Raw genomic sequence first — 27015 nt, forward strand, 5'->3', positions numbered from 1 at the left:
ACAGATGACATAGAAAGAGCAGTACTCACACCACTGCTTCTATTCAAAGAGGGGAACAATGTCACAACAGATGCTCTTATAAACACTCCATGTCAGATGCTTTCATTTTGGACAGGACACTAATAACAAGATGTGGCATTGAGAGACTTAATGTAGTGATAAAGATCCCCTATCAAGCTTTAAACTGCACTGAGAACTGCATAGTTTACAGTGCATCGTATAGTCATGCTGTGATTCTGAAATTTTATCGTCTGTAACTGTTCTATGTTACATGTCTGCAACTTCGTTTAAATGTGCTGCAGCCAGTAAACTCTTATTAAGGAGATTTTTAATCTCAAACAGGCCTTTCCTGGTTCAGTATGTTTTAAAATAAATAAAACGTAGGAACACAAACACATACGCAGACCTGCGCATTACCTGTCCGTACCATCTGTCACTCAGTGGGGTTTAACTCAGTGGAGAATGTTTTGTGGAAAAGATACATGCTGTTTAGCATATTTGTGCCCATGCGTGCATCTCTATCTGCGTGCGTGTGTGTGTGTGTTTGTGTGTGAGTGCCCTTATGAGAGGGACTGATAAAGAGCATGTCTGTGTCTGTGGGTGGACTTGGTGTACGTCATTTCAATCGACGCAGATGTCCCCTGCAGGCTTTGTATTTGCCAGGCAACAGAGCAACAGCTATTCACTCTCTGCCTTACAAACACAAACACGGAAAGAAAGACTGTTCATAACATGGAGCAACACGTTAAAGACAGAAAGCCCACTTTGTTAATGAATGAAGGACTGAACCTACAGACAATAAATTGCTGAGCAGAAGTTGATGATCATGCAAGATGCAAAGAAATTCTCGCCGCTACTCTTCCGATAAAGAAAGGATAAATCTGTAACTAGAAGGACACTCAGAGAGCGCAGACCTCCACCAAGGCTAATAGTCCAGTTTTCTATAATATGCAAATCTGTATGCACAACCACGACACAGTATATGTCTGGATATGTTTCCAAAAAAAGTTATGCTGTGCCCAGCTGAAGCCTCATCTTCTCAGCTGTGCATTTATTATGTCCTTCTAAACTGGAAATATTTCACACGCTTCACATACATTTGTGAAAACCAGAAAACACCTTATTATCGTACATAAATATCAAATGCTGAGACCTAAGTAACATCATGAACATGGCAGCTTGTTATAAAAACAGTTTTTAGAAACTGCATGTTCACAAGAAAGAAATTTTTCTTGAGTCAATTTTAAATTAATATCTCTGGTTCTTTGAAAATTGATTGCAGACGATTTACATTTGGATGTGAGTGAGAGTATAATTATTTGCATGATAGGTTTGTATTTACAATAGACACACATTAGTTTGAGGAAGAAGCATTATAATTGTATTGGATGTGGATTGTGAATGGCGTCATTTTATTTCCATGATTGGCCATGTTTAGTCACTACTGAACTTTACTACCACCTACTGGATTTTAGAGGAATATTTCACACCCCCAAAACAACTATTTGTGCATCCCGCGCTACACTGAATTTGTTAAGAAATCCTTGTTTTTCTCGCATGCCTCCACGGTGAACGAAGAATCCAAAAATTGAGAAAATTGGTGACGAATTGAACTCACAGTGGTCCACAATTAACGACAGCAAAACCATATCAAAACATCTGTTTACAAACTCCTAAGCCTGGTATACATTATATGAATTTGGGCTGTCCTAGACGATAGATGACCATCGTGACAGAAACGTGGTGATATCTTTGGTTGTGGTCCTATGTCGTAGTGTGAGAGAGGTTCAAGCATGGCCGTTGTCATGGTCTTACGATCTAAGACAGCCTCAGATAAAATTCTGACTGTCAGAAATTTGGGATGGCCATCTCACTGTGTGACTGCTGTTACTACCTATGTCTACTCACCAGCTAATAGAATTGCAGCATGAAATGACGCACTGGCATTAAACCCGAACAAACAGACGGATAGCAGCTCGCCATGGAGGCAAAACACACTAAAAGAAATGTGTGGGATTCCAGCAAAGAGAAAACCCCTGTGGAGTTGCCTGTAGGATGTGTCCTCCAGCTCTTATCATGATCGCATGAAGAAGGACGAATCATGGAAGGAAATAGCGGCAGAGTTGCAGCTGCCAGGTGAGACACCTAGCAGCTAGCAAACACACACACACACACACACCGCAGTGTATTGTACCCAGAAAAGTTTAGGTTATTTCATAATGTGACCCTTTATGCTGAGCTTCACAGTTGGAGAAGTAATAACCCGTGAAGCATCCTTGTGCACTCAGTATAGGAAGCTGTTACACTGTACGTCGTAGCCTGTGATTCAGTAGGCGCTGTTATCGTACAGTCTGCACACATCAAACTTGATGTTGTACACAAGTTTATTAGATCCATGTCGCACAGTGTAGCTGCACTAAACTCGTAAGACTGCTAAAATCTCACAGTCTGTAGGAGGCTTTAACAACTCGTGCAGTATAATCCAGGTCTGATGCTCAGTACTTCCGAAACAGACAACCCTTTCCAACAGGAAGAGGGTCAAAAGTGAAACTCATCTTTGCCCCCTTCAACAAAAACAAACTAAGTGAGTGAGTCTGGCTTTGAGGCGAGCATAGATTTAACTTTCAGTCCAGTTCTCTGTCAGAAAGGTCCGTCTGGGAAGTAGTAATTGAGACGAGCTGTGTGAGAATTTGTAAACGGATATTTTGATAAAGTTTTGCTGTTGTTAAACGCAGACCCCTGTGACTTCAGTTCATCAAGACTTTTCATGGTTTTAGGATTCTTCGTTCACCATGGAGGCATGCGATAAAAGCAAAGTTTTCTTTCACAAATTTGACATAACATATGGTGAGTAATTGATGTGTTCTTTCGTTCTTGTATGGCATTTATTACCCCAAGGCCAAATGCCCTATATAGCAAAGTTATCAAAAGGGAAAAATAATTTGTGATTTGGATCTGCTCCAAAATGTAATAGGTTCTTCCTTGCATCACGCTACACCCTTCCACTAAGTTTCATAAAAATCATGCGAGTACTTTTTCCGTAATCCTGCTGACAACAAGACAAACAAAACAAACCCAAAACCTGCTCAAGAGGAGGTCATTAGTATTGTTAGGGTAATGATAATTCATTAGGGTCGGGGTATGTCCCTGCTGACATCATTAATTTTGATGCTTAAGGTGACTGCCAGAGGTCGACCTTATTACCATTCAGGCCAGTCCTAAGCCTGGCTCCTACCCACAGCAGCGACACACTGAGGACTTTCTTCAGAAGCATGCCGGCCCAGTTTCACGGCTCACTTTGACATGGCTGTGGATTTGATGATGCTTTTTCCCTACGCTCTTTCAAGTTTTCTTCTCTGCCTAAGAGGGATCCTCCTCCCCCCACTGATGCCCACATGAACGGAGAGGACTGAGGGGATTTCCTGATGTGTGCAAAGCGTGCGTGTGTGTGTGTCTGTGTGTGAGCGCGTGTGTGTGACACACTTTGCCTTTGCTCGGCAAATGTCCTCGCTAAGTGTCCTGATTAAGTTAGTCAGAGGAAACGTGGGCAAAGAGACAGTAGGATATACACGGGGTCATACGGGCTGCACACAGATTCACATTCAGAGCAAGATGGATATGGGTGACACAAGTTATTGCAAAATAATTGTCTTAATCTTTTTTTGATTTAATTATATTGGTATTGGCTTGACAGGCAATACATTTGCTTGTGGCTCCAACTAAGAAATAATTCAATATTATTTTGCTTTAAAATCAGCTTTAATGTTGTTTTGTCTTTGGTAAAGCACTTTGTAACTGCATCTTATATGCTGAAGTACAATAAGCTGCAAGGATTCATCGATTAGTTTTAAATTAATCGGCAAGTAATCTCACAATCGATTAATCGGTTTGAGTAATTTTTTAAGAAAAATATTCTGATCCCAGCTTCTTATACGTGAGTTTATTTCTGGTTTCTTTACTCCTCTATGACAATAATCTGAATATCTTTGGGTTGTGGACAAAACAGGACATCTGAGGATGCCATCTTGGACTTTAAGGAAACACTGATGGACATTTTTCAACATCATCTGACATTTTAAAGACAAACAACTGGGACCGCCTCCTGAAAGCCGCACATTTACGACTCAACTCTACATATACCTACAATAAATTATGAAGACGATGAAGATAATTATTCACGGTCTATGTTAAAACAAAGAACACATTCACTCACTAAGACAAAGAGACACACACAGATAGTATTTTCAGACTGCTGGTTGAGACTGTGTGGACGTGTTGCAGACAAGCAGTCGCCACGCTGAAGATCCTTAATGAGGCTGATCAATGTGGCCTGCCCACAGCTAGAGCTCTGACTACAACAATGACGTATCAGGTTGTAAAGGAGACGCCTCTGCTACATTATGGCTCTGTGTGTGTGTGTGTGTGTGTGTGTGTGTGTGTGTGTGTGTGTGTGTGTGTTCACGCTAATGACTGACCGGGGGATGGTCATTAAGGGTGATGGATGATAATAGGACAGAGCAAATAACCTTTGTCAGTATCAACAAGGTTATGACAATCTCACACAGCCTGCATCACAGGTGAAGCCTTCATACACTCATCAGCGGCATTAAACTTGAATCTTTGCTTCAGCCAAAAGAGTCATGCTGTAATGTATCATGACTCTGACATAAACAGGTTAGGAGGCTGGTTATTTTTACGTTCTGAGCTGTTCCATTTATTTCTTTCTTTCACAATGCAGAAACCTCACAAGAACCAAAGAAATGCAACATTTTTACCTCATCAAACCGGTCGAAGGAGGCGCCTTCCTGCATGAACTCCGGCAGGTGCTTCTGCCAGTTGAACTCGTAGGACTTCGTCATGGCTGTTCACAAACCTGAGACACAGAAAGAGAGAGACAGATGCAGAAAGGGAAACAATTAGTTAAAAAAATCTGCAAAAGCCAGGTGTAAAGGCCCGTGGAGGTTTCAAGGACAGAATGCATGCTTCATAAACCCACACAGTATCTGTCTTCTTCTTTCCTGCAGTCACAAAGAGATTCTGAATTCACTGAGCATAGCTGCTGTACTGTACCTGGCCCTCCAGGGGCTTATCCAAAAATACCCCCCTCCTAGGTAGTATAAAGCCATTCACCAATAAACAAGACCTGATATGGAACATTCTGGGGTTATTCTGGGTTAATCACTTATGTGTAACTTGGGTGTTTTCCAACTTTATCTCCAGAATAGGAGTTTGACAGTCCTTACAGGGAGATTTTGGTGATTTACAACCAGGTCTGTGACACTCCAGTGTGAAGGGCACCTTAACACCGTTCACATGTACACAAAGTATCCCTAAAAAAAGTTTTGATGATGAATACTGAATCAAAAGTAATTCAAAAAATGATCTACTTTCACAAGGAGAATGAATAAACAGGTCACATGATTACAAATGTTGTACAGAAAAACAACATTGGACCATGGAAGGCAGTAAAAACATTCTGCAGTTGCACACAGACAGGCAATACTCGGGAAGAACCCCATCAAAGCGCAAGTTTAACAAATGAAGCTTGGTGTACTTTTAATCAGAAAAGACTTTCTTTATGCTTCATTCATTCACAGTTATCTCTTTCTATCTCATTCCTCCCTCTACTTTAAAACTCAGGAGTAGGCAATCTAAGGCTCCACAGCTACATGTAGGTCTTCAGACCTTCTCCAATGGCTCCCTTTGGCTTTGACATAAAATTATGTGGAAATGAATAACGTATATTTTTTTTAACATACAGATTTTCATTTGTCATTATTATAGGCCTAAAGTGATTACTGCATTCTACAGCTGTAAAAAGTGTGGCATATACACCTAATTAAAAAATGTTTAAACGTTTCATCAACTAAAACGTGCGTCATATGTCTATGACTTGGTGCCTTTTCCTCTAAATTTTGCTGAAATTCAGTAGCAGTGGCCTGAAGTCTCTCTAGCTTGGGTAGCTTTGATTTCAAACCCCAAAAAGGAAAACTCTTGAAGGAAAATAGAGGATTTAATAATGTATAACATCACCCAAAACTTTTGCATCCATAGCCCCAAGCAAGCATACTAGTGTTTCCTTTAACCCCGCTTACAAACCAAATGGCGGACCAAATGGGCTCACTCTCATAAATGACAGCGGAAAAAAATATTTTTAGGACATAATGATTTAGAGGGTTATCTAAGTGTTCATACTGGGTAGTACAGAGGTATGTTTCACAGTGTAAGCCTAAGAGATAAAGTCTTTTTGGGCTCCATGGCGTCCCGTGACCGACCTGACAGTTGTAATTCTACGGTTTGGCTACTATGTCAAATTGGCTGCAAAGCCCAGTGCTGTTCCTGGGGGGGTTGTTATAGCGCAATAGTTGTACTTCAACAAAAGCACTAAGGAGGATCTGAGAATCAACGGTATCTTTATTATCGTCAAGGAGCACTTTGTTGTACGGCCAGCACTAACCGCACAACCATCAGACAAACAACAAACAATAAAAACAATATAAAGATCTAATTAAGTTATTTTAAAGGCCTTGGCAGCTGGGGTAAATGGGTTCTTCAGTCCACTGGCCCTGCAGCTTTGTAGATTCTATCTGCAGCCAGATGGAGACAACTTTCTTTGGACAGCCGTGGTTAGGATCTGCCAGGATTGCGTGCAATTCTGCTGCACACTTTGACAATACCATGCAATCTGTTTCTTGAGAGTACAGTTACCCATACTGTAATTGTAATTTCCCCACCCCACCTCCCGCTTTCTCACCAAGATACCAGGTCCTTCTGTGTTTTAAATTGTGATGTCTAGACCTCTTAACCTCCCATCTGGATACAAAACCCTGCAGCCGACTCTCACTTTAAGATTGGAGAAAAATATATTATTTCTTTCAACCAATCACAATCGTTCTTGGCGGTGCCACAGCAACGGTGCGCTTGAAAACTGCTACACAACTGGAGGTGGTAGGGCCGGACTTCAGCGTGTGGCTCGCTCCACCCAATGAGAGGCTGATCTATGCAGCGAACTTCCACCCACTCAGACTAGGCCTTCCCATGCTCGGGGTCTTTCTTCATTCTGACTGCTCGTGTGTTGATTGACCTTTTCTTTGCAAAGAAAATAAAAACCTTGTCGGCCAGCAGAAGTCTCCATTTCATTCTTTACCAGCAGCAGATAACTTCCAAAACAATACCAGCTGACAAAAGAGAACGTGAGGACTGATTCAATAAAGCTGTCATGAAGGTATTGTTGACATTACAGTTTGAAGCTTACAATAAAAGTACACACACACTGATGAGCTTTTCTACACACAGCATCCACATGAAGATCAAAGATCAGCTTGTTATCAGTAACGGTACCAAGAGAGGGTGGGCGATATGACCAAATTCTTAATTTAATATCACGGTAATGGTATATATCATGATACAGTAATTGTTCTCTAAATTCAATTTCAGAAATGGCTTAAAATAACCATACTGTACTTTATCACATTTGATTATCTTCTACTTTTGCTAGGAACTCCAATACAAACAAAATAAAAAACTACATCACATGAGACAGCACTTGAATTAGAAACAAAAAATTTCATTTTTTTTTTCCAAAATGGAGGCTTTAAAGGCCCTGACACACCAAGCTGACAGTTGTTCGTTGGTCACTGTTGGGCTGTCAGTAAGCATCTGTCGCCTTAGCTGTTGAAGTGTATCCCACACTGTTGACCCTCATTGGCCCCTGTCCACAATTCAGCACATTAAAATGGCGATGGCAGAGCCCATTGGTGAATAAAATTACTCTGATTGGCAGTTCAACTCAGTGCAGAGAAGAGAAATGAAAATGAGGAAAGTAAACAAAGAGCTAAAGTCAAGAGGGCATGACATCAAAACCAACTTGTCACATAAGGTCAGATTATTTTTCTTTAGCCACGGAGCTTTTTAGCCGAAACATTTCATGATGGTTTGTGTTATTGTTCACTGGTGCACAGTAAATGTGGTTTATTCTTTCAACATTGGATTGTCTTGTTAATGTGCTAACTGGCTAACTAGCGTCAAGATGGTTTTCCGGTCTCCCTTTTCGACTCCCACCGTCTGCTGGCAGGACGAGTTGTTTCCTCTCACGCAGGCGCAGAACATACGCGCTGGTTGGCCATGGACTAAAGTCTTTGTGGTGTACTCATGTGCAACGTTTTGGGCGTGACAACATCAGGCGACGCAGCAGGGGGCCTTCATGGCTGCTAGTTCTCTGCAGTTGGTTTGGTGTGTCTGCGCCTTAAGGTTCCTGAGAACAATAATTCCACTGTTACAGCAATCGGTATTTACAGCTTCTCTGGCCTCATCCGTATCTGCCCGGATCATGTTATCTTGTGAAGCAGCTGGATTTGCAGATCATGCGAAAAACCCGCCCTGAGTTGCCACATAATCTGTGCCGAATAGCTCCCCCACTATAAATTATATTGCCAAATTTCTAATCGCCACAGGAGAGATCACTTAAAGATTATTTTTAAAATCTATTATCATCTCTTTAGTTTTGAACATATTGAGGCCCAAGAAGGACTTAAACTTGCACCAGTCTATGAATTTTGCCACCACAGGTCCATGATCAGGGTCATCATTGCTGAGAAGAACCTTAGCCGAACTCACATATCAGCTCTGGCTCTCATTAGCTTACAAGATAAAGCCTAGCATTTAAACGATCAACAGAAAAGAGAGCCATGTATTTACATTACAATACATTATGTAATGCACAATTACATTAGGTAATGTGATTTTAAACAAAGTCATAACCTGTTAAGTGCCGAGATTAAAGTCTAGCCTTGGTCCAACGCACAAAGACATTAATGGACATTTCTAAAAGTAGAACCAAATCCATCACTGCAGTCAGAAAATCTGATTTTTCTTGGCTCCTAATTGCAGCCACTTGATTATGCAGTAACTGGCAGCACAACAGCAGAAGTTTTAACAGCACAGCCCTCCTCCTCCACAACCCTCTCCGAACACATACCTTATTCAGCCTCGCAGTATTTCAGTGCAAAGTCTGAGACAACAAAGTAGACATTGCTGGGCTGCTGAGTAGCAATCCAGCGTCGAGATATTTTTTATATTCATGCTTGGAGGAATAAAAACCCTAGAAAGTCTAACTGCGAGCAGACAGAGCCGTGCAATTCTAGGACTATTTCAAAATGCTTTAAATTGTTTATCCTGGCTTTCTTCATGACTAGCAATTTTTTTTATGTGACGTGCAGTAAGGCATCTTCTACATATTTACAAAAGGAGAAATTTACTGTGAGAGACCAGAAGCACCAGTAGCCTCACAATGCCAGAATGCAACAGAGCTGTAATATGCACAGTGTAAGTAGTGAAGTATAAGATGGAAAGGCAAAGGCAGGTTCAGGGGACGTGGGTGCACCGCATCATCACTGGATAACCCCTGGGTGGGACTGAATGACACAGGTTGAGCAGCATATCTGACAGTTAAAGCGTATCCGAGGGTGGAATTTTCCATTAAGTCTCCTTTTATCTTGCACTTGGCCTGAAACAGTCTGGATGTGCACTGCACTCCTCTTTTATGAAGGCAAGTCAGGCTTGATTCATGTGACACACCTGCACGTGTAGCGTCACGTAAGACACCCAGCTCGGGGAGGGGTGGGGGTCCTGACAGGAAACTGTAATATTGTTGATGACACCACCCCAAATATAGGCTCTCCTTACGTCAGCCTCAAATGTGTCAGGCAAAACTGAGAGGTGCACTTGAGAACGTGACATACTATGTATAGTCTGAGAGCTCAGCCAGTATTAAGTCATTATGGGAATACTCTGAGGTGTGATTTGATTTTGATTAGGAGGCGTTTCAAGGCTAAAATGATGATTACTAATACAGAAGGTACATACATCGTCTACTATACAGAAAATCACATATAGCATATAATCAAAACAATCATACATTTACCGGTTGGCATGGGTGTAATTTAGTCTCTAAAAATACGTTTGTATAGATGAAAATGTCCGCCTGCATGAATGTGCGTATGTGCCTGTGTGAGTGTGTAAGTACCCCACAGTCAGTGCAGGAACTGAAGTCCCGCATTTCACGCAGAAACCACCCATTTTCCTCCCAGGGATAAAAAGAGGGAAACTGGATGTTGATGGGTGAGATGACAAAGAGGGAGACAGAGGAGGGGTGATACAGAAAGAGAAAGAAATAGGGACCGACAGAGGGTAAGTGCTGGAGAGAGACGGCAGGAGAGAAAGAGATAAAGAGATAAACAGACAGATAAGAGAGAGGCGAGAGAAAATCAAAGCAGCAAACTAAAAGTAAGATATAAAGCTGGTGAGAGGTGTGGAGAGGTGAGAGACCGAGAGGGAATAGAGATGTGAGGAGGGAGCGACATGAGATAAAACAGAACAGTGGTGGGCAGGGAGAAATGGATGAGTGCAGCAGCTGTGTGTGACAGAGGCTGGGGGGACAGGGTGGCGAGTACAGCGGGGGACGTCTGCTTTTGATGTGGCAAACACAGATCAGAGACAACATCAACAGAGGCTACAGAAAACTACGAGCTGGGTGGGCTACACTCCACCCCCGACGTGACAGATGCAGATGAAGAAAGAGTATTGAGATGACTGTAAACGGTCATTATGTGAATGCAGAGTGATCCTAAAAGGCTGCACAATTATACAGCTACTAATATGAGTTAATCGCATGTGCAGGTTCATTTAAAGTCACAATTATTGTTGATGCAGAGGGTGAACCAACCAGAAAATGAGAAAAACACTATTTCTCTATTTACAGGGTGTCTACAGGTCTCAGATACTTTAAGTTAATGCTTTTTAAGACATTTTCAAGATAGTTTTTAACCAAATTTAAGACTGTTTTTTTTTTTTTGGACAAATCATATTTCTCTTATTCAAGCAGTGCAGGTAAGTATAAAGGTAAATAGTATATCTGTAGTCCCTTTAGGTAGGCTTTATGTGGGAATATGGTTATTACAGTGAGTTAATTAATCTACATAACCTACAGTGCAAACTAAATAAAGTACTGTTATAATAAAAAGTTAAAGTGTTGTTATATTAATATAAGTTGAATAAAGTTATGTTATGATACAGTTAAATAAACTACTGTCATAATAAAGTTGAAGTACTCATTCATTCATTTATTTTCCGTAACCACGGGTCACAGGGGAGCCTATCCCAGCTGACATTTGGCAAGAGGCAGGGTTCACCCTGGACAGGTCACCAGCCTATCACAGGGCTGACACATGGAGACAGACAACCATTCACACTCACATTCACACCTATGGACAATTTAGGCCCTGTTTAGACGACAACGGTTTCTCTAAAAACGGAAAAGTCTGTCCTCTGCGTCTTAAAAAACTTCTGCATTTATATGACGACATTATTGAAACGATCCCCGTTCACACGGAGCCGCAAAGCATGATGCCATGCGTCACGCGTTTTCAGGCACCCAAAACGCTGCTGTCGTGTATACGATTGGCCAAAACTAAAGTTTACCGTTTTCAGTTGAAATCATCGTATAAACGGGACCTTAGAGTCACCAATTAATCTGCATGTCTTTGGACTGTGGGAGGAAGCTGGAGTACCTGGAGGAAACCCACGCTGACACAGGGAGAACATGCAAACTCTGCACAGAAGGGCTCTACCATCCCAGATTGGAACCAGGAACCATCTTGCTAATAAATTTAAATAAAATACTATTATCATAAAATTGAAAAAGTTCAGTACAATAAAGTTCGATAGAGTACTGTTACAATAAAGTTAAAGTACTGTTATTATAAAGTGTATAAAGTAACAAAGTTAAATAAAGTTCTGTTGTAACAAAATTATTGTTCTAATAAAGTTACATTAAGTATAAAAAAGTTAAATAAAGTGCTGCTATTATGACAAATCAAAGCAGAACCATTGGTGCTTTTATTCTGAAGAACCCTGCTCATCTCAAACCTCAAGTCTTGATGTTTTTGCTGTGACCTTGAAGCCTCTGGTCAACAGTTATAATAATAATAATATTAATAATAATAACTAAGACTTATATAGCGCCTTTCAAGAGACCAAAGGACGCTTTACAACAACAAAAAGTTAGCAGAGAGTTGCGTCATTCCAGCTGCACCCTTAAACATGAGAAACAAACTAAGATTTCCACAGTTTTAATATGAATAATATTTTAAGTCACACTGGTACACTGTGGTGGCAAAATGCGACTAAATGATCACAGTAATGAGGCCTGCAGATTCAAAAACACAAACCTCGCTGATTGCACACTAGGAGAGAGTGGTGTGGATTGGCAGGGGCGTGCATGTGACATATCATTTTTGAGTCGTTGTTTTTTGTGTGTGTGTGTGTGTGTGTGTGTGTATGTGAGAACCGAAGTATGTCTGATGCTGGTGGTATAAAAAAATGACATGACAATTTATATTTGATGTTCAGGAGATCCAATGAGAAACAAGCAGTAAAACATCAAATATAATCTTTATATCATCATATCATATATGGAATTTCACGCAGAAGAGACTTATTTTGACAAAATGAATGAATAAATAAATAAATAAAAATACGTAAATCTAAAAGATTGATAAACGACACTGATCAAATGTTTGTGGCAATTAAGACTTTAAAAAGTCAAATTTCTGACTATTTAACTATTTTCACGGCCTGATATTTATCCTTACCTTAAGACTCAGAAGATAATTTAAGGACTTGCAGACACCCTGCTTTTATTTGCTCAGCTTGTTCTGGGTCCTGACCCAAAAGTGCAGCCTGCTATACGTCACAGCGCTGCAGGAGATGTAGCAGCCAGGCCGGGTCAATACACCCAGTGTTGTACAAAATAGGGGAGCCAACTTTATCAAACCCAGCCCTCCACCATCTGTGGTGTCCTACCAGGGGACCATAACAAAGACACACACACCCTGTCAGGGGAATGAAAACACAGATGCACACTTCCTGTGGAGATTAAAAACGGAGGCCAGGCAGGGCGCCAATAACACAACCCACAGAGAGATGGTGAGTGTAAATAGGCTGCACCCTGTGTAACTTATTTACTGAACCAAATCTGAGGGAAATGTTATAAAATCATAAATCGGATTCAGAATGATTCAGATAGGACAAATCGCACATCTAATTTGGACTAATTGGGTTGTGCTGTCCTGTCTGACGTTAGCCTAGATCCTGCCACTCTCAACAGTATGCATTAGATAACATTTTTCTCAGCGGGATGAAATCTGTCCAATAGCAGCGTGGCACGCTGAGGTTCTGTAAGGCCATGCCAGCGCCCACACCGGGCCTCTGAGCTCCTGGACGTGTGAGTGTGCACGTGAGGAGCCGAGGGAAGCTGAAGGAAGCAAGCGAGGTCCGAGCCCCCTGTCCAACCCCTGACAACGAGATAATTACGATAGATAGGAGCCCCGTGAGGCGCGCTGTTCCCAGCCTCCTCATCTAAAATGGCAGCTAGGGTAACACCCAGCGGTCCCACACCTCATAAACTAAAATTAGGCTACAGCTACATCAGTCAGCCAGTGGTGGAAGGGTTGACTAGGGACACACTCAAATGGACACAAGTGAACAACACACGCAGAGAGACACATCTGACGTGGCTGGCACAATAACCAAAACTCTCCTTTAATGCATAATCCACGACAGGTATTAAGTAAAGGGCTCTGACATTAAAAATAACACATTTAGCAGCTCTGTCTAACCGAGTGAAACCGCAGGAAACTGAGCGAGAAAACAGGCCTTTTTAGTCAGGCCTGGTTTCATGCCTCACTTCATCTTACAGCACAAATCATCACCTGATGTTTTCAATGTTACCGTCATCATGCATTCATTTAAAATGTGACCCCATCTAACCCATCTGAGCCAGCGTTTTTTTCCCTTATAGTCAGTCACGGGAAATGAGGATCTCCGACGGCTTATGAAAGTAGTACATCTCTGCAATATCTCAAAATGATCTAGATTCACAGGAGTCTTATTTTCAAATAAACCAGATGAGTACTTGAGATTCTGAGAAACCTGACTCTAGATTTATGGGCCACCAGACACAACATCACAATAAAACTTCACATAATACCATAAAATAATAAATCAAGACCATTTCCTGTTCATTACAGATTTCTCTTTTGCCTTGAATGTGGCCTTGACTGGGATGATATCCAGAACACTACGGTATACGCAGCACTGTAAGTGAATTACACTCAAAGTCACCAGTCCATAAGGCAAAGGGATTTACTGAACCCTGATTCATCACAGCTGCAGGATCGGCCAATATAAATGAAGAACTAAAAGAAATAAACGACTGCATCAATGGCTCTCAAAAAACTATTCAAAGTATTCCTGTTAAACATAATTTTCCGGCAGTCGTCTCCATCTGTAGCCGCAGAAGCAGGAAAACATAGTTTCTTTGATCAGTGTTTATCTGGAGCAGCTGGTCGGAGTTAGAGCACAAGATAAATGTTACATATATGATGGATTTCATCATGAAACTTGACAGTGATTGCTCAGGTGCTCGTTGTTTGACCATGTATGGCCTGGCCCGAAAACATCTTAAAGTTGCAGTCTGGGCTGGATCTACGCTGGACTGGGAATTATTTACTTTAGTACATACACTGAGTTTTGTGTCTTTGTTATCTTGCAGGAACAAAAGTGTATAATTTGGCAAGTCAACAACAGACAGATATTGTACAACATAACAGGAGGAAACCAAAAGCAAAGCAAACTCTCTTTACAGTGTCATTTGCTGGCACTTTGTCTTTGTGTTTAGCTACACTATACAGTACTGTACATCCTCTGGACCTCTGTCTCTGAGCAAGGAGAATACACTAAAACACATTTTCTCATCTGACTGTGGATATAAAAAAAAAGTTTTCCCAAAACGTCAAACTTTATTGTAAGTGCTTTGCTATGGGGCACGTCGGGATAAACAAACATACATCATTTGGTTTTGCCGCCATGATTCCAGACCGCAGGCTAACATTTCAAAATCACAACATTAACTCGTGACCTCAACTTAATGATACAATACTTCACACATGCATACTGCTAGTTTGTCAGCCTTAAAGTCCATTGCTTGGATTTCCTGTCAGTAGCTACAGGGTTTCCCACACTTAAAACATCTGGCACTACATTTTCAGGCCCTATTCTTGTAGCTGGACTGTTCATTAGGTGCAGCGGAAGTTGTAGTGTGTCTTCCTCAAGCCTGGGTCCTCTATCGGAGGCCTGGGAGTCTGAGGGTTCTGCGCAGTATCTTAGCTGTTCGTAGGACTACACTCTTCTGGACAGAGACCTCAGATGTTGTACCTGAATCTGCTAGAGCCACTCACAGCCCTGAGTCCTCCGACTACCACTGGCACCACTGTTGCCTTTACTCCTAGAGATGTAACAATACCACTTTTTCCTTCCCGATACCGATTCCGATCCCTGAACCTTAGTACCGATCCGATACCAGCGCGTAAAATAAAAATGGATGGGATATGAATTGTTGTATGTCTCAACTCCTAAAACTCTATGTAAAATATTAAAGCAGCTGTGCTGAACTTTTTACCATTTATAATCCGTATCCGTAGTTCCTATCACCCCGCCTTGAAGATCCGGATATTTATTTGAACCGAACAGCGACAAAACAGCCTTTCTCTATATGGCTGTTTAGCGTAGCCTCGGTCGGATCGGACACAGCGGAAGTCAGCAAACCAGAATACGGCACCCGGTGGCGGAAGTAAGTCTGGACGCCCGCAGCGGCCTGCAGCCATTAAACCACAGAAGAAGAAGGAGCCATGTTTACGAGTAGGATTTAAGAAACAGGCTAAATGACATGTAGTAGGGAGTAGTCTCTTGTACAGCGGGTGGTGGTATGCACCTGGAAGTTGTTTGCGATCCGCCAATAAATTGAGAGAAGAAGAAGAGCCGTGTTTACAGTGAGTGTTCTTTGAGTAAGCGGTACGCAACGGGCATTGCTGAACACATCACAGTTTTACCAGATGTGTCTGTAAGGAGTTGGTTGTCCTTTCGATGTCATGGCGGATAAAGAAGGAGCACCATCTAAAAGAAAAAGAACAGAAGAAGGCTAAACAGGACAGTGATAGGGCTCGAGCCCAAACGCGTGTAAACCTCGGCCGGGCATTCACCAAGTGGAGAGGGCTGAGAGATTTGAAAGGTTTTAAAACTGATCCCGAGTTGGCCCTTTTCCTAATCGACAGGTATGTAATTTTTGTTTTTATTTAGAGAATATACCGCAACTTGTTAGACGTTGTTTCACTTCAATATATGACGACATGGAAGTTATAAGCAAGCTAAATGTAACGTTAGCTGATGTGAACCGCTTTTGTCTAGTAACGTTACTACAAACGCCACAAAATTATCTGTGACTGTGACCATGAACACAAATATACAGCAGGCAGTTGTCCTCAGTTTATAAGAAATCCAGAGCTACACCAGAACATTTATGATTTTCCTCTCGCTCTCCAAAACAAATGCATGCGGTAATTGCCAGTTGCAGTCGAGATTTTACGAATGAAGCCGAAGGCTGCAGTCGGAATTTTACGACACCAGGCTGTGGGTGTCACACCGCTTCGACCAAAAGGGGGCGCTATAATCAACAAAAACGGAAAGTTCCGCACAGCTGCTTTAAACGAAAAATGGTGAAGGCAGATCTGATTGGTAGGGGGATGCTGTTCCACAGGTTTGGGGCAGACACAGCAAAGGCATGATCACGCCCGAGCTTAAGTCTGGAGCGTGGGACAGCCAGGAGCTCCAGCTGACCTGAGGGACCTGGGCGTAGATTAGGGGGTTAGAAGGTCTGAGATGTAGGATGGGGTCAGACCATTAAGGGCTTTGTACACTAACAGGAGAACCTTAAAGTCAATTCTGAACTTCACTGGTGGAGAGAGGCCAAAACAGGTGTGATGTGGTCTCTCCTCCGGGTTCCTGTGAGGAGTCTGGCAGCGGCGTTCTGAACCAGCAGGAGGCGGGACGGAGAGGACTGACTGATACTGGTGTACAGAGAGTTACAGCAGTGGGAGGAGATGAGAGTGTGGGTGACTATCTGCAGGTCTTTGAGGGAAAGAAATGGCTTGATTTTGGAAATGGTGCGGAGTTTACTACATCTATCTGTCTGTCAAATTTAAAGGCACAGTCAAATATCACGCCAAGGTTTTTGACATGGGGTTTTACATAGTTAGAAAGGCTGCAGAGCAGAACTTCTGATTTGTTCTGTTCTGTTTCTGAATCTGGAGGTCCCACAGGATCTTAGCTTGGTCATATATACATATATAAATACACACATTTATATAAATATACACACCATTGGGTTATTATTTGCTCCACAGACGGAGCAGCAGATCGCCAGGTGCAGTGAAAGTGAAAGTTAACCTTCAGTGCACTGTGTCTAAAGTTTCCTTTCATTCACAACTGCTGCTCCTCTCATCCATCGATCTGATCTGATCAGATCAGCTCTACTCGGATCGACTGATCAATTATCCACCACGTGGCTCAAAACTCCACAAACTGCCGCTATGGGAAAACAGATGAGTTCTGCCTGCGTTGCATTCACCAACCCGCAAAAGCCTCTAAAGGGGACACAGACTGACACAAAGACACACAGGCAAAATATTCTGTGGCAAACACAGAGCTATTAAGCACTGAGGTATAAAAAGTATTATCATCTTTACCTGTGTTGATTCGTGTGACCATTCTCAGAGATGAAGTGGAAGATCAGTTTTCATCTTTCTATGACCTCCTCAGACTTCACATCTGTCATGTTTTTGTCCTCTCTAAGAGACAACAGTTTGTGGTTTTCCAGATGCTGAGCCCACCTGCTGTTTCCATGACATTAAGGAGCAGGTGAAGCCAGGTGAAAAGTATCATCTCTAATTGCTATTAGATTGTAAATCTCCTCTAGTACTGGAGAGGATGTGTGGATTAGAAGAGAGAAGGTGGGTTTAAAGACCCTTTGTACACACACACAGACCCAATCCCAGTGGCCTAAACCCTGAACCCTCACACACTTATACAACATCACCTGGTAAGTGCTTGAGCGTGGGTGGCTGAGAGGCTTGAAATAGCATATACCTGTACGAATCGGACAACAGTTTGCACGTCCTTGATTACACAAAATATGTTATGCACGGTAGGTTTGGGACTTATTATGTGCTTCTTACATGCACCTATAGTAGCTGACTATCACTACCATGAAATAATATTGTTCTCTATATCTGAATTAAATGTACATCTTATTTGGCTTGTTTCCTTTCAGTCTACTGCAGTTTCATTAATCTGCCAAATACAGGTTTAAGCTTACACTAAAACTGTGGAGGTGAGTCTGAAAATGCATCCATGATTATTTGTTTCTGAGACTAATTACTGGCAGGTGGCGACGCATTAATTAACAACCAGTTTGTCAGATAATTAGTAACCCTGTTTCTAGCATTAAATCTGAATTGGAGAGGGTGTGACACCTTTAATTGTAATTACACAACTATATAAGTTTGACGCTTGATGATAGTGTCGCCTTCATAAGAACATACTGTACATGATAACATACTTGTATTTTTATAAGTTATTAAAATGGTCTAAGCTATAGAAAGCATAAACCATAAATTGTTGCTCAATATTTCCTGCAAGATTACTCCATATCTCACGTTTCATATGTGTCCCCTCCTATGTTGAAACGGAACCTACGCCCTTGTAGTGACCTCCAGGAGTTAAAGTGATTTCTACAGGACACAGCAACTAGGTTCAGACTAAACCACATGTGCAGTTTAAAGGATAAACCAACTTCTGAGGACAAAACATTAGGTTTGTCAGAGAGGAGGATGCTGTCTAAGATACGTGTCATCTTGGACATTGTCTCCCACCCACTCCACAATGTGCTGGTCAAACACAGGAGCACAGTCAGTGAGAAGCCCCTTTTACACCGTCAGATTTTCCGCGAATGTTGGGCCGTTTTGCAGGCAAGCTGCGAGCGTTTAGACACACAGAGCCGGATTGGTGAGTTGTTCCGAGGTGCCCAAATTTCCACCTCGTAGGGTAGACATATTGGTGGAACCTTTTTGATTTAAAAACAAGGAAGCAGGCTTCCACCATGGAAGGGGCTGTTGAAGATTTGTGGGAGGAGCTGTTGATGTGCGAGCCACTGGCGGTGGATAAACAGGAAACAGCTGATAGCAGGAATTAGCGAGCAGCTAGTAGCAAGAGGGAAACACAAACCTGACAGACACTGTAAAGATGAGCAACTGGGGAGACAAGGAATTGCGCGCCCTCCTTGTCCTCGCAAACGAAGAGGCCATTAACCGTCAGATGACGGGGACGGTGAAGGACGGGCTGACTTATGAGAGAATCGCCGAAGGACTGACAAGCCGAGGCTTCCCTCCCACGTCACTGTTTACGTCACACGCTGAGCTACACGTTTTGTTACTTGCTCACGCCCCCCATTGCCCCAAAAAAGGCACATTCTGTATAAACAAAAGTAGGCAGGCGGCATTTTGCTGCACTCCCCGATTTTGTTTTTATACTGCCAATACTGAAAGAAGACTGATTGGGCTTTCCTGCAAATGTGCAAAGGGCGAGAGACACATTCCCCCAGGATGCATCACAGAGCGCCACAGGAACTCATCCCTGCCTGTGGCCATACACCTGTACAACTCCTCCCTCTTTGGGCCAGCCGCTCTGAGTCAGTAGACCGGCATCTGGACTTCATTCACCTTCTGAATTTACAATTAATAATTATCTATTTGGTGTAATAATTCAACTGTGCCATATTTTTCAGTATACGACTTTATCGTGCACATAACTGTTCATATTTGTATTTACTTTTATTATATTCTTGTTTATTCTGTTGATGTATATATTGTGGTTAAATTTCACACTCTAGTCTCAGCACAGTGACGATATATGTTGTATTTTTTGATATATGTTCTATTTTTAGTATTTTTATATCTTAAGTAAGAGTGTTAAAAACTGTAGCATAATGCACATTCTACTTTTAAATTTTTTATTATTATTATTATTAATTTTCATTTCTTTTTAAATTTTTTTCATTAATTTATATTTACATACTTGTATTTCATACTCTTATTCTTCTTAAAATTCGAAGCGGCTGTATCGAATCACAATGTCCCATTGAAGATTAATAAAGTATTTCTGATTCTGATTAAGTGGCCATGTGATTCTGACTGAGTCAACACAGATTTAAACCTGCCTGAAGCTTATGACAAACCAATAATCCTGTGGTTGTTATTATCAAAAAAATCACGAAACAGAGGCAAAAAACAAACCCCTGGAAGTTAAACAAAAACACCTTAAAGCTGAAGTCAAACCCTGCTGCTTCACAGCAAGCATCCACCTACTCTCCGTCTACTGCTGACCAGCGACATTTACCTTCACAGCCTCGACAAACAGGAACCTCCCACCTGCTCCGGTAACAACACATGAGCGTGATAAATACAAAGCATCCCTTTGCAGCACTTTGTGGTTGTCCTACTCTGATAAGCAGCCTGCACACTTCAAACAGGATTTTCTAATTACTTTTTGATTTGTCATTGAACAGCAGGTGATCAATGATAAATGTGACTGACCTGATTATGTGTTATTTTAACTTGAATCAGATTCTAGGAACTTAGAGGAGAATTAGGTTTGTATGAAAACTAGCCAAGCTTCACCTGCACGTGCAGAAACACACTGTGCTACTGCTCTACACCCACACTGCTGGGTTAGTGATGTTAATGTATGTGTATGTGTATGTGTGCAGTTAAACATGCTGTAACATGATCATAATCTTCCCTAGCTTGGCCTGTTTAAGCCTCTTTTACTGCACATGTACATATAGTCAGAACACACTAGTGTGTCACTGCTGTGTCCGGGTCTCTAATCTAAACTGCACATATGACTGTCATCACGTCCTCCTCTCTGTTTGTCGAGGATATTTGCCTTGTCTTATTAGGCAGCTACAAAGGCAAAGTCACGAAACACACTGCTCCTATCTTTCTACACACAGAGGGTTCCAAACTACTGACCAATCACAACAACAGTAGAGATAAAACTGACAGTACTAAAACCTGTTACCTTTATCCCAATACACAGTTTATCCCCGTATGCATGGCTGTTGGAAGCCACAGAAAGACAGACAGAACATTTCCTGTGTGGACCCCCCCCCCCCCCGCCCCTAATGTGCCTCTACTTCAATAACACCATCAGTCTTCCTCTGTCACTATCAGGGTCAGAGCAGACCTTCAGGCTGAAGCCATCTTAGGACACACAGCACATCCACTAGCTCACCTACACTGACTCTCTCAACCCAAAACAAATCCACTGCCACTGATAACAGCTTTCTTCATGCCCAACCTGTGTGCCCTCAATGTACGTCCACTAAAAGTGCAAAGTGTCTGACAAAGAACTCACACTTGATCTAACCTGTTACGGTCTTCCTGCAACAACTCAACTCACAAGACTTCAGAGCAACACTTCTCCTTGAACAAGACTTGGTTATACAACATGAAAAGGTTTTTTTTTTTCTTTGTTTGGGCAGGTGTGAACACAGCAATCACACTCACGTGCACACCAAGACAACCAGACCCAGACCTTCTTGAAGAGGTGGTCTCAGTCTGCGGTTGGTTTGTGGTGAGAAGGTGTTCTGACCTGGATGTGAAGCAACTGCAGTCACATGACACATTGTTTGGGTTAAACATGAGCATGTTACAGTCCTGGAGGATTATTAATGTGCACCTCCTCCTGTACTGCCTTAATATGCACATTCAGCACATCCAATGCATCAAAACATTGTTTTCTAGTTGGAGCCGCGCCTCGTTTTCAAACTGTATGCTTTGACTAAAATGAACAATGACAACAATATAGTCCACGATGAGCAGCGCTAAAATCAACCTGCGTAGTTGTCCCTCCATTGTGACATTAGAAAGTGTCACATTTATCTTGCAAGTGTACTCTTCTTCAACGTTTGCTTTACTTCCTGGATTTTTCTGACCAATCAAGAGCAGCTTCCTCACACAAGGCATCTGATCTGGTCCTCTTGTAAATGCTGCTGTGAGAACACAAACCAACTCTAGGCAATTATACAACTTTGTGACAAAATCAGTCCCTGATTCAGACCAAAGGAGACGACTCTAGGTCTGGAAGCACCCTTAGTGGATGTACATTGAAGGTGCACTACTGCTCTGAGGATTACATTGCAGCTTCTTGCACCAGTTGTTGTGTCCATTAGCCCCTCAGGCCAGTGGTTCTCCACCAGGGGTCCAGGGACACCAAGGGCACCTTGATGGAGTTCCAGAGGGTTACTATAAAAATGGCCAATGGTAGGTTCTTACAATTTAATTCACTATAGTTTCAACTTAATGTAAGTACGAGTCATAAGAGAAACTGTTCTGATCATAGGTTTCACTTCCTCCATGCTTTTCTCCTCCACTGTAGTTGACAACTTAGAATAACCAACATCTTTTCACATGGAGGTCCCTGACGTGCAAATTTCAATCAAATGGGGGTCTGTGACTAATGTGTATCAGTTTGAGAGTCCTTGACACAAAAATGTTTGAGAACAGACAGATATTTTTGTAAACGAGTTTTTTTTCCGCTTTGGTCCGCACAAGGACTGCTATATAAAAATCTCCGTCCAAAAAAATGTAACACACAATTGAGGCTCTGTCAAGAGCATGCCAAACCAACAGCCAGTGACATAATATTAAACCCAAAGCCACGCAAAGAGGAGGACGATGTTGACCAATCGGAAACCTGGAAAAAAAGCAATTATTCCAGAGCTACCTGGAGCAGTGACTTCTGTAGCACATTCTGATGCCTTTGTTGCTCTATATAGTGGAAGAGTAACTACATTTATGCGTAAATATCTAAATGTCAGGTTTGCAAGTTGGCACTAGTTTGGTCACGTCCATGAGGAGATAACAGCGCACACTCTGATGCCTCAAGCCAAAAACTTTCCCTGTCTACACGCCAACACTGACAAGGGAGGCTCTGAAAATCTTCACCCTGTAATGAGTTTTACAAAAGAGTGACCTCTAATGCAGTTTTCCTGTGGATGAAGCCCAAAATTCATAGATTATAAAATACCTTAAAATATATCCCTGTACCAAAGTCTCCCTTTATCCCAAAATTGCCGTCTCTTGTCCTCTCTAAAGCAGTGGTAGTCACGGGTCCTTTCCATATGGACCGCAAGTGACTCACGAACATGTCAAATTTGTAAAAAACACACTTTATTTTAGAGTACTGTGAATTGTATATTGTGTACTAGACAAAATCTAATATTGTTACATATCCTTTGCTGACACACATTTTAATCAAAGATGACAAGTAATACAGAATTCTGACACTGATGACTTGTCATGCACTATGAAGTGTATTGTTACACACTTATTCTGTCAGATGTTCAATGCATCACATTCCTCTGGAGATCACGTTCAGCTCCTGACAGATAACACTAATCATTGCCCACGCACTGCCTCGCTCTGTCAGTCCACACAAACAGCTTGTTTACATCAACGCAACGAGCAAAACACTGACACAGTGAGGGTTACAGGTCAACACCCACTGGGGCCGATCTCTCTAACAAAGCTTCCGAAGCACTTGATAGGTCTCAGACAAATTGCATGTCTGTATAATAAGTTGCACCCAGGCGGCCTTACAAATCTGCTGCCAAAGGCTTATTGAAAGTGAATACTGAAAGCGTCGGCGTGTCGTTCATTCCTGTGTCCAGTGTTGTAGACCATCTTTTCATTTCTCAATACAATGAACTGCATGATAACACATGTTTTATTAATTTAAGTGATTAATAAGGGAGCATTTATATAAGTTTACATGTGATAATAATACGACTATGCACTGACGATAGTCACTTGAGGACTGAAACGTTTGCTGCTTGTTTGTCTGTGAAGATCCCCAGTAAAATGATCTTTCATTAAGACTCTCAGTCTACATTTGTTTTCTGTGTGCGAGTCCTTTTCCGCTTTTTGACTTTCATTTTTGATTACTGCACCAGAATTAAGAAGATTTTGGACTGATGTTAAGTGCGCAGCTCTTTTTGCTCATTACTACATAATAATATGACTGCCACCAAAGCTGTAAGTGAACTATTAGTATAAGATATTTATGATGGCATCAACTTACAAGTTCCATAATATTGTATGTGCATGCCTACCTAGAGTGAATATCTTTGTTCTAAAACATTACTCACCTTAAAATTGAATTAAAACAATTATATTTATATCTTTGCTGCATCACGTCATATTGCAATTGAAATTGCACCTTCAGAATTAAAAATTAAACAGCACTTTGGCAGACAGTTCGGAAAGAAAGCTATGACGCACATGACTGCTCCCTGCTCCCGCTGTTTTTGGAAGAGGAGAGAAAAAGACAGGGAGACACAGTGAGGTTTGGTGAAAGCACGAAAATGAGATTAAGCGAGGAGTGAACCTCTAATGGGCTTAAGATTTTTAAATAAATGTCAACTTTGTCCATGGATGTCATACGCTAAGCAGGAGACAAAGTGATACGTGTCCAGTGTGCATAAACACAAACATCTTTGTGGTTATCTGGTCTGGTGTTTAACTATTTTACTGACGACTCTGCTGCCAGTTCACACAGGAGCTCCTTCTTACATATGAGGCTTTAAATGGACCGGTGCCCTTGTATATCTCCAGCCTTATTTCCCCATACACTCCATCACGCCCTTTACGTTCCCTTGATGCCAGTTACTTACCCATTCCTTGATTTAATATGGACTTTCTGTGATCGAGTCTTTGCCCACCAAGCTCCACTTCTCTGGAATAATCTGCCACTACACATTAAGGAGGCTGAGGGCTGAGTATCGTTTAAAAAATTACGACACTGGCGCCACTATCAGTACCCTTAAAGTGACACAGATACCTTTTTCAGGCCTGCTGACGGGGGCTGGGGTTAAAGGGTACAGATGACTCTGGCCCAAGGCCAAGGAGGGGCCCATGTAAAGGCCATAGTTGACCCTTAAAGAGGCAACAGACAGCATCTTTTCCTAAATATATCATAATGAAAATAATGTGGGTTGCACAGGGTAGTGTCCACAGTAAAATCAGACTATCAGCATTTACATAGGTTACTTAGTGGCTTTGCAATCTGTGCAATAAGCTTCTGCCACGGGGGCAAAATTTCGCTGAAAAAATCTGCTTTACGGCAGGAAATGCGCCATGTATTGCGAAACTGGTCGGTCAGCCAATCAGGGACTGGAGCTGGTCCTTATGAGGAGTTGGGCATGAGATAGTTGAGTCACGAGCACAATGGCAGACGGACAAAGTTTGGAGACAAGTGAAAAACAGCCTAGCGAAAGAATACAAGCTCCTCTGTGTGAGGAGGCAAAGAAGAGCAAAAAGGAGAGTGATAAAAGAAGAGGAAAAACAAGAGTAAACCTCAGTCAGGCGTTCAAGAGATGGAGGGAGCTCCGTGACCAAAGAGGCTTCAAAACCCATGTCCAGCTAGCTTTCTTTCTAATGGATCAGTAAGTAACACGGCTAAATGTTAGCTAGACCAGAGAGGACTGGACTGTACTGGCTGCTAGTTCATTCCTAGCTGGCCAGCATCACAAATCGCCGCAACCAGGGAGCGGGTAGCGAGTGTTGGTCGGCTGACATCCTGGTTGCCATTCTACGGCAGCCCTCGGAGAGTGATGTTGTCCATCTGAAAGACGGGGTCAGACGCACAATGTGCAGAATTCACATGCGCCGCTGATGTAAATGTGAGGTTGATTCTGGACTTCAGCCAATCAAGCTAAGTCAGAATTCCCCACCAAAAATCATATGCTCCTAAAAGAAAAGCCAGGGCACAAAGAGAAGGGAAGAAGAAAGGCAATGGCCAAATGTCTAAACAGTCTTGGAATTATATAAAATGGGTATGACTGGCAAACTGAGAGGTGACAGCCATACACTCTTTTCACTATTTCAGTTCTGCACACAATTTGAGCAATACTTAATTAAAGTAGCCTCAACATTGAATGAATTATTCAAGAAAAAACATTATTTTTTCACTCATGGACTGATACCTTGCAGTAATTTCTTCAATCAATGTTCGATTTTACTTTTCTCTTATCATTCTTTGGAGGGCATTTTTTCATCCCAAGACACACAAGTGATTAGCTCTGCTTTTCAAAATAAGAAAAATAAAGTCATAACACAAAGATGGTAAAAATACATGTAGAAATATGATGAATTGGATTATATTCGCAGGAAATTTAAAATTTTTCATAGTGATGTGCTAACTTTGCCAATGTTACCGAACAATTATTAACAGGTTTAACGACAGGGCAACCCGTTTCAGTGCTGATCTAAGTTTGTTGAGAACGCTTAACGGCTCAGTGTTGGGTGTCAGCCACTGCTGCTGTGTTAGCTTGCATTAGCCACAAAATGTTGAGCTGGCAGTTCTCCAGAAAGAGAGCAGCTCTGGAGATGGCAGCAACAGAAAGTTTGCTGATCCAGCGGGGAGTCAGGGTGGTCCAGGGTCAGACCCCCAGTGCAAAAAGGATTGAATGCAGGTGTTGTTTGAGTGGAGAGCATTCAATACTACTTGGTGCTGGGTTGTTTTGGTCAATACCTTAAAAAGGTACCCAGCCCTAGTTGGCATATTAACATTATTACCAGGTAACGTGAGTGTAAGGGCAGCCCTGTGCATGTTGGTGTACTTTTCCAAGTAATATTCTTCTCTGTTGTTTCTTTAGTGACTAGCAAAGTGTACAGAGACACTCTGGGTGATGTGAAGGTCAAATAAACTTCAGTTTAAACACATGCTCTGCAGCCAGACTGGAAACATGGACAATATAAAGCAGCAGCCTGCAATGTAGGAAGAAGCAAAAAAAGGACTAAATTACAATACATGAGTTGAAGAAGCTAACAGGATTGCATTTCTCTGGGGTTTTACTTCGTATGATTTTATGTGACAAATAAATTATTGATTTAAGTTGAATAAGGGTAACCTCAGAGCCACTGGTCAGAGCCAGTTTACACCAAGAAATAAACACCTTGCCTTGAGCATTGCCTCATCTGCACAGAATGCCCATCAACATGT

The 27015-nt window shown here is 41.9% G+C and overlaps 1 protein-coding gene across 2 annotated transcripts in view; it reads right to left on the minus strand.

Annotated features, from left to right (window-relative positions):
• LOC125897181 (1-phosphatidylinositol 4,5-bisphosphate phosphodiesterase beta-4-like) overlaps nt 1-27015 on the minus strand; it is a 146496-nt gene that overhangs the window by 71765 nt on the left and 47716 nt on the right. For both annotated transcript variants that reach the window (XM_049590297.1, XM_049590296.1), the window contains exon 4: nt 4776-4873. In XM_049590297.1, coding sequence (XP_049446254.1) covers nt 4776-4859 — 84 coding nt within the window. In that variant the 5' untranslated portion in view covers nt 4860-4873. The remainder of the gene's footprint in view (nt 1-4775; nt 4874-27015) is intronic.

The sequence above is a fragment of the Epinephelus fuscoguttatus genome, linkage group LG11 (genome assembly GCF_011397635.1).
Source record: "Epinephelus fuscoguttatus linkage group LG11, E.fuscoguttatus.final_Chr_v1".
In the NCBI taxonomy this organism is placed as follows: domain Eukaryota; kingdom Metazoa; phylum Chordata; class Actinopteri; order Perciformes; family Serranidae; genus Epinephelus; species Epinephelus fuscoguttatus.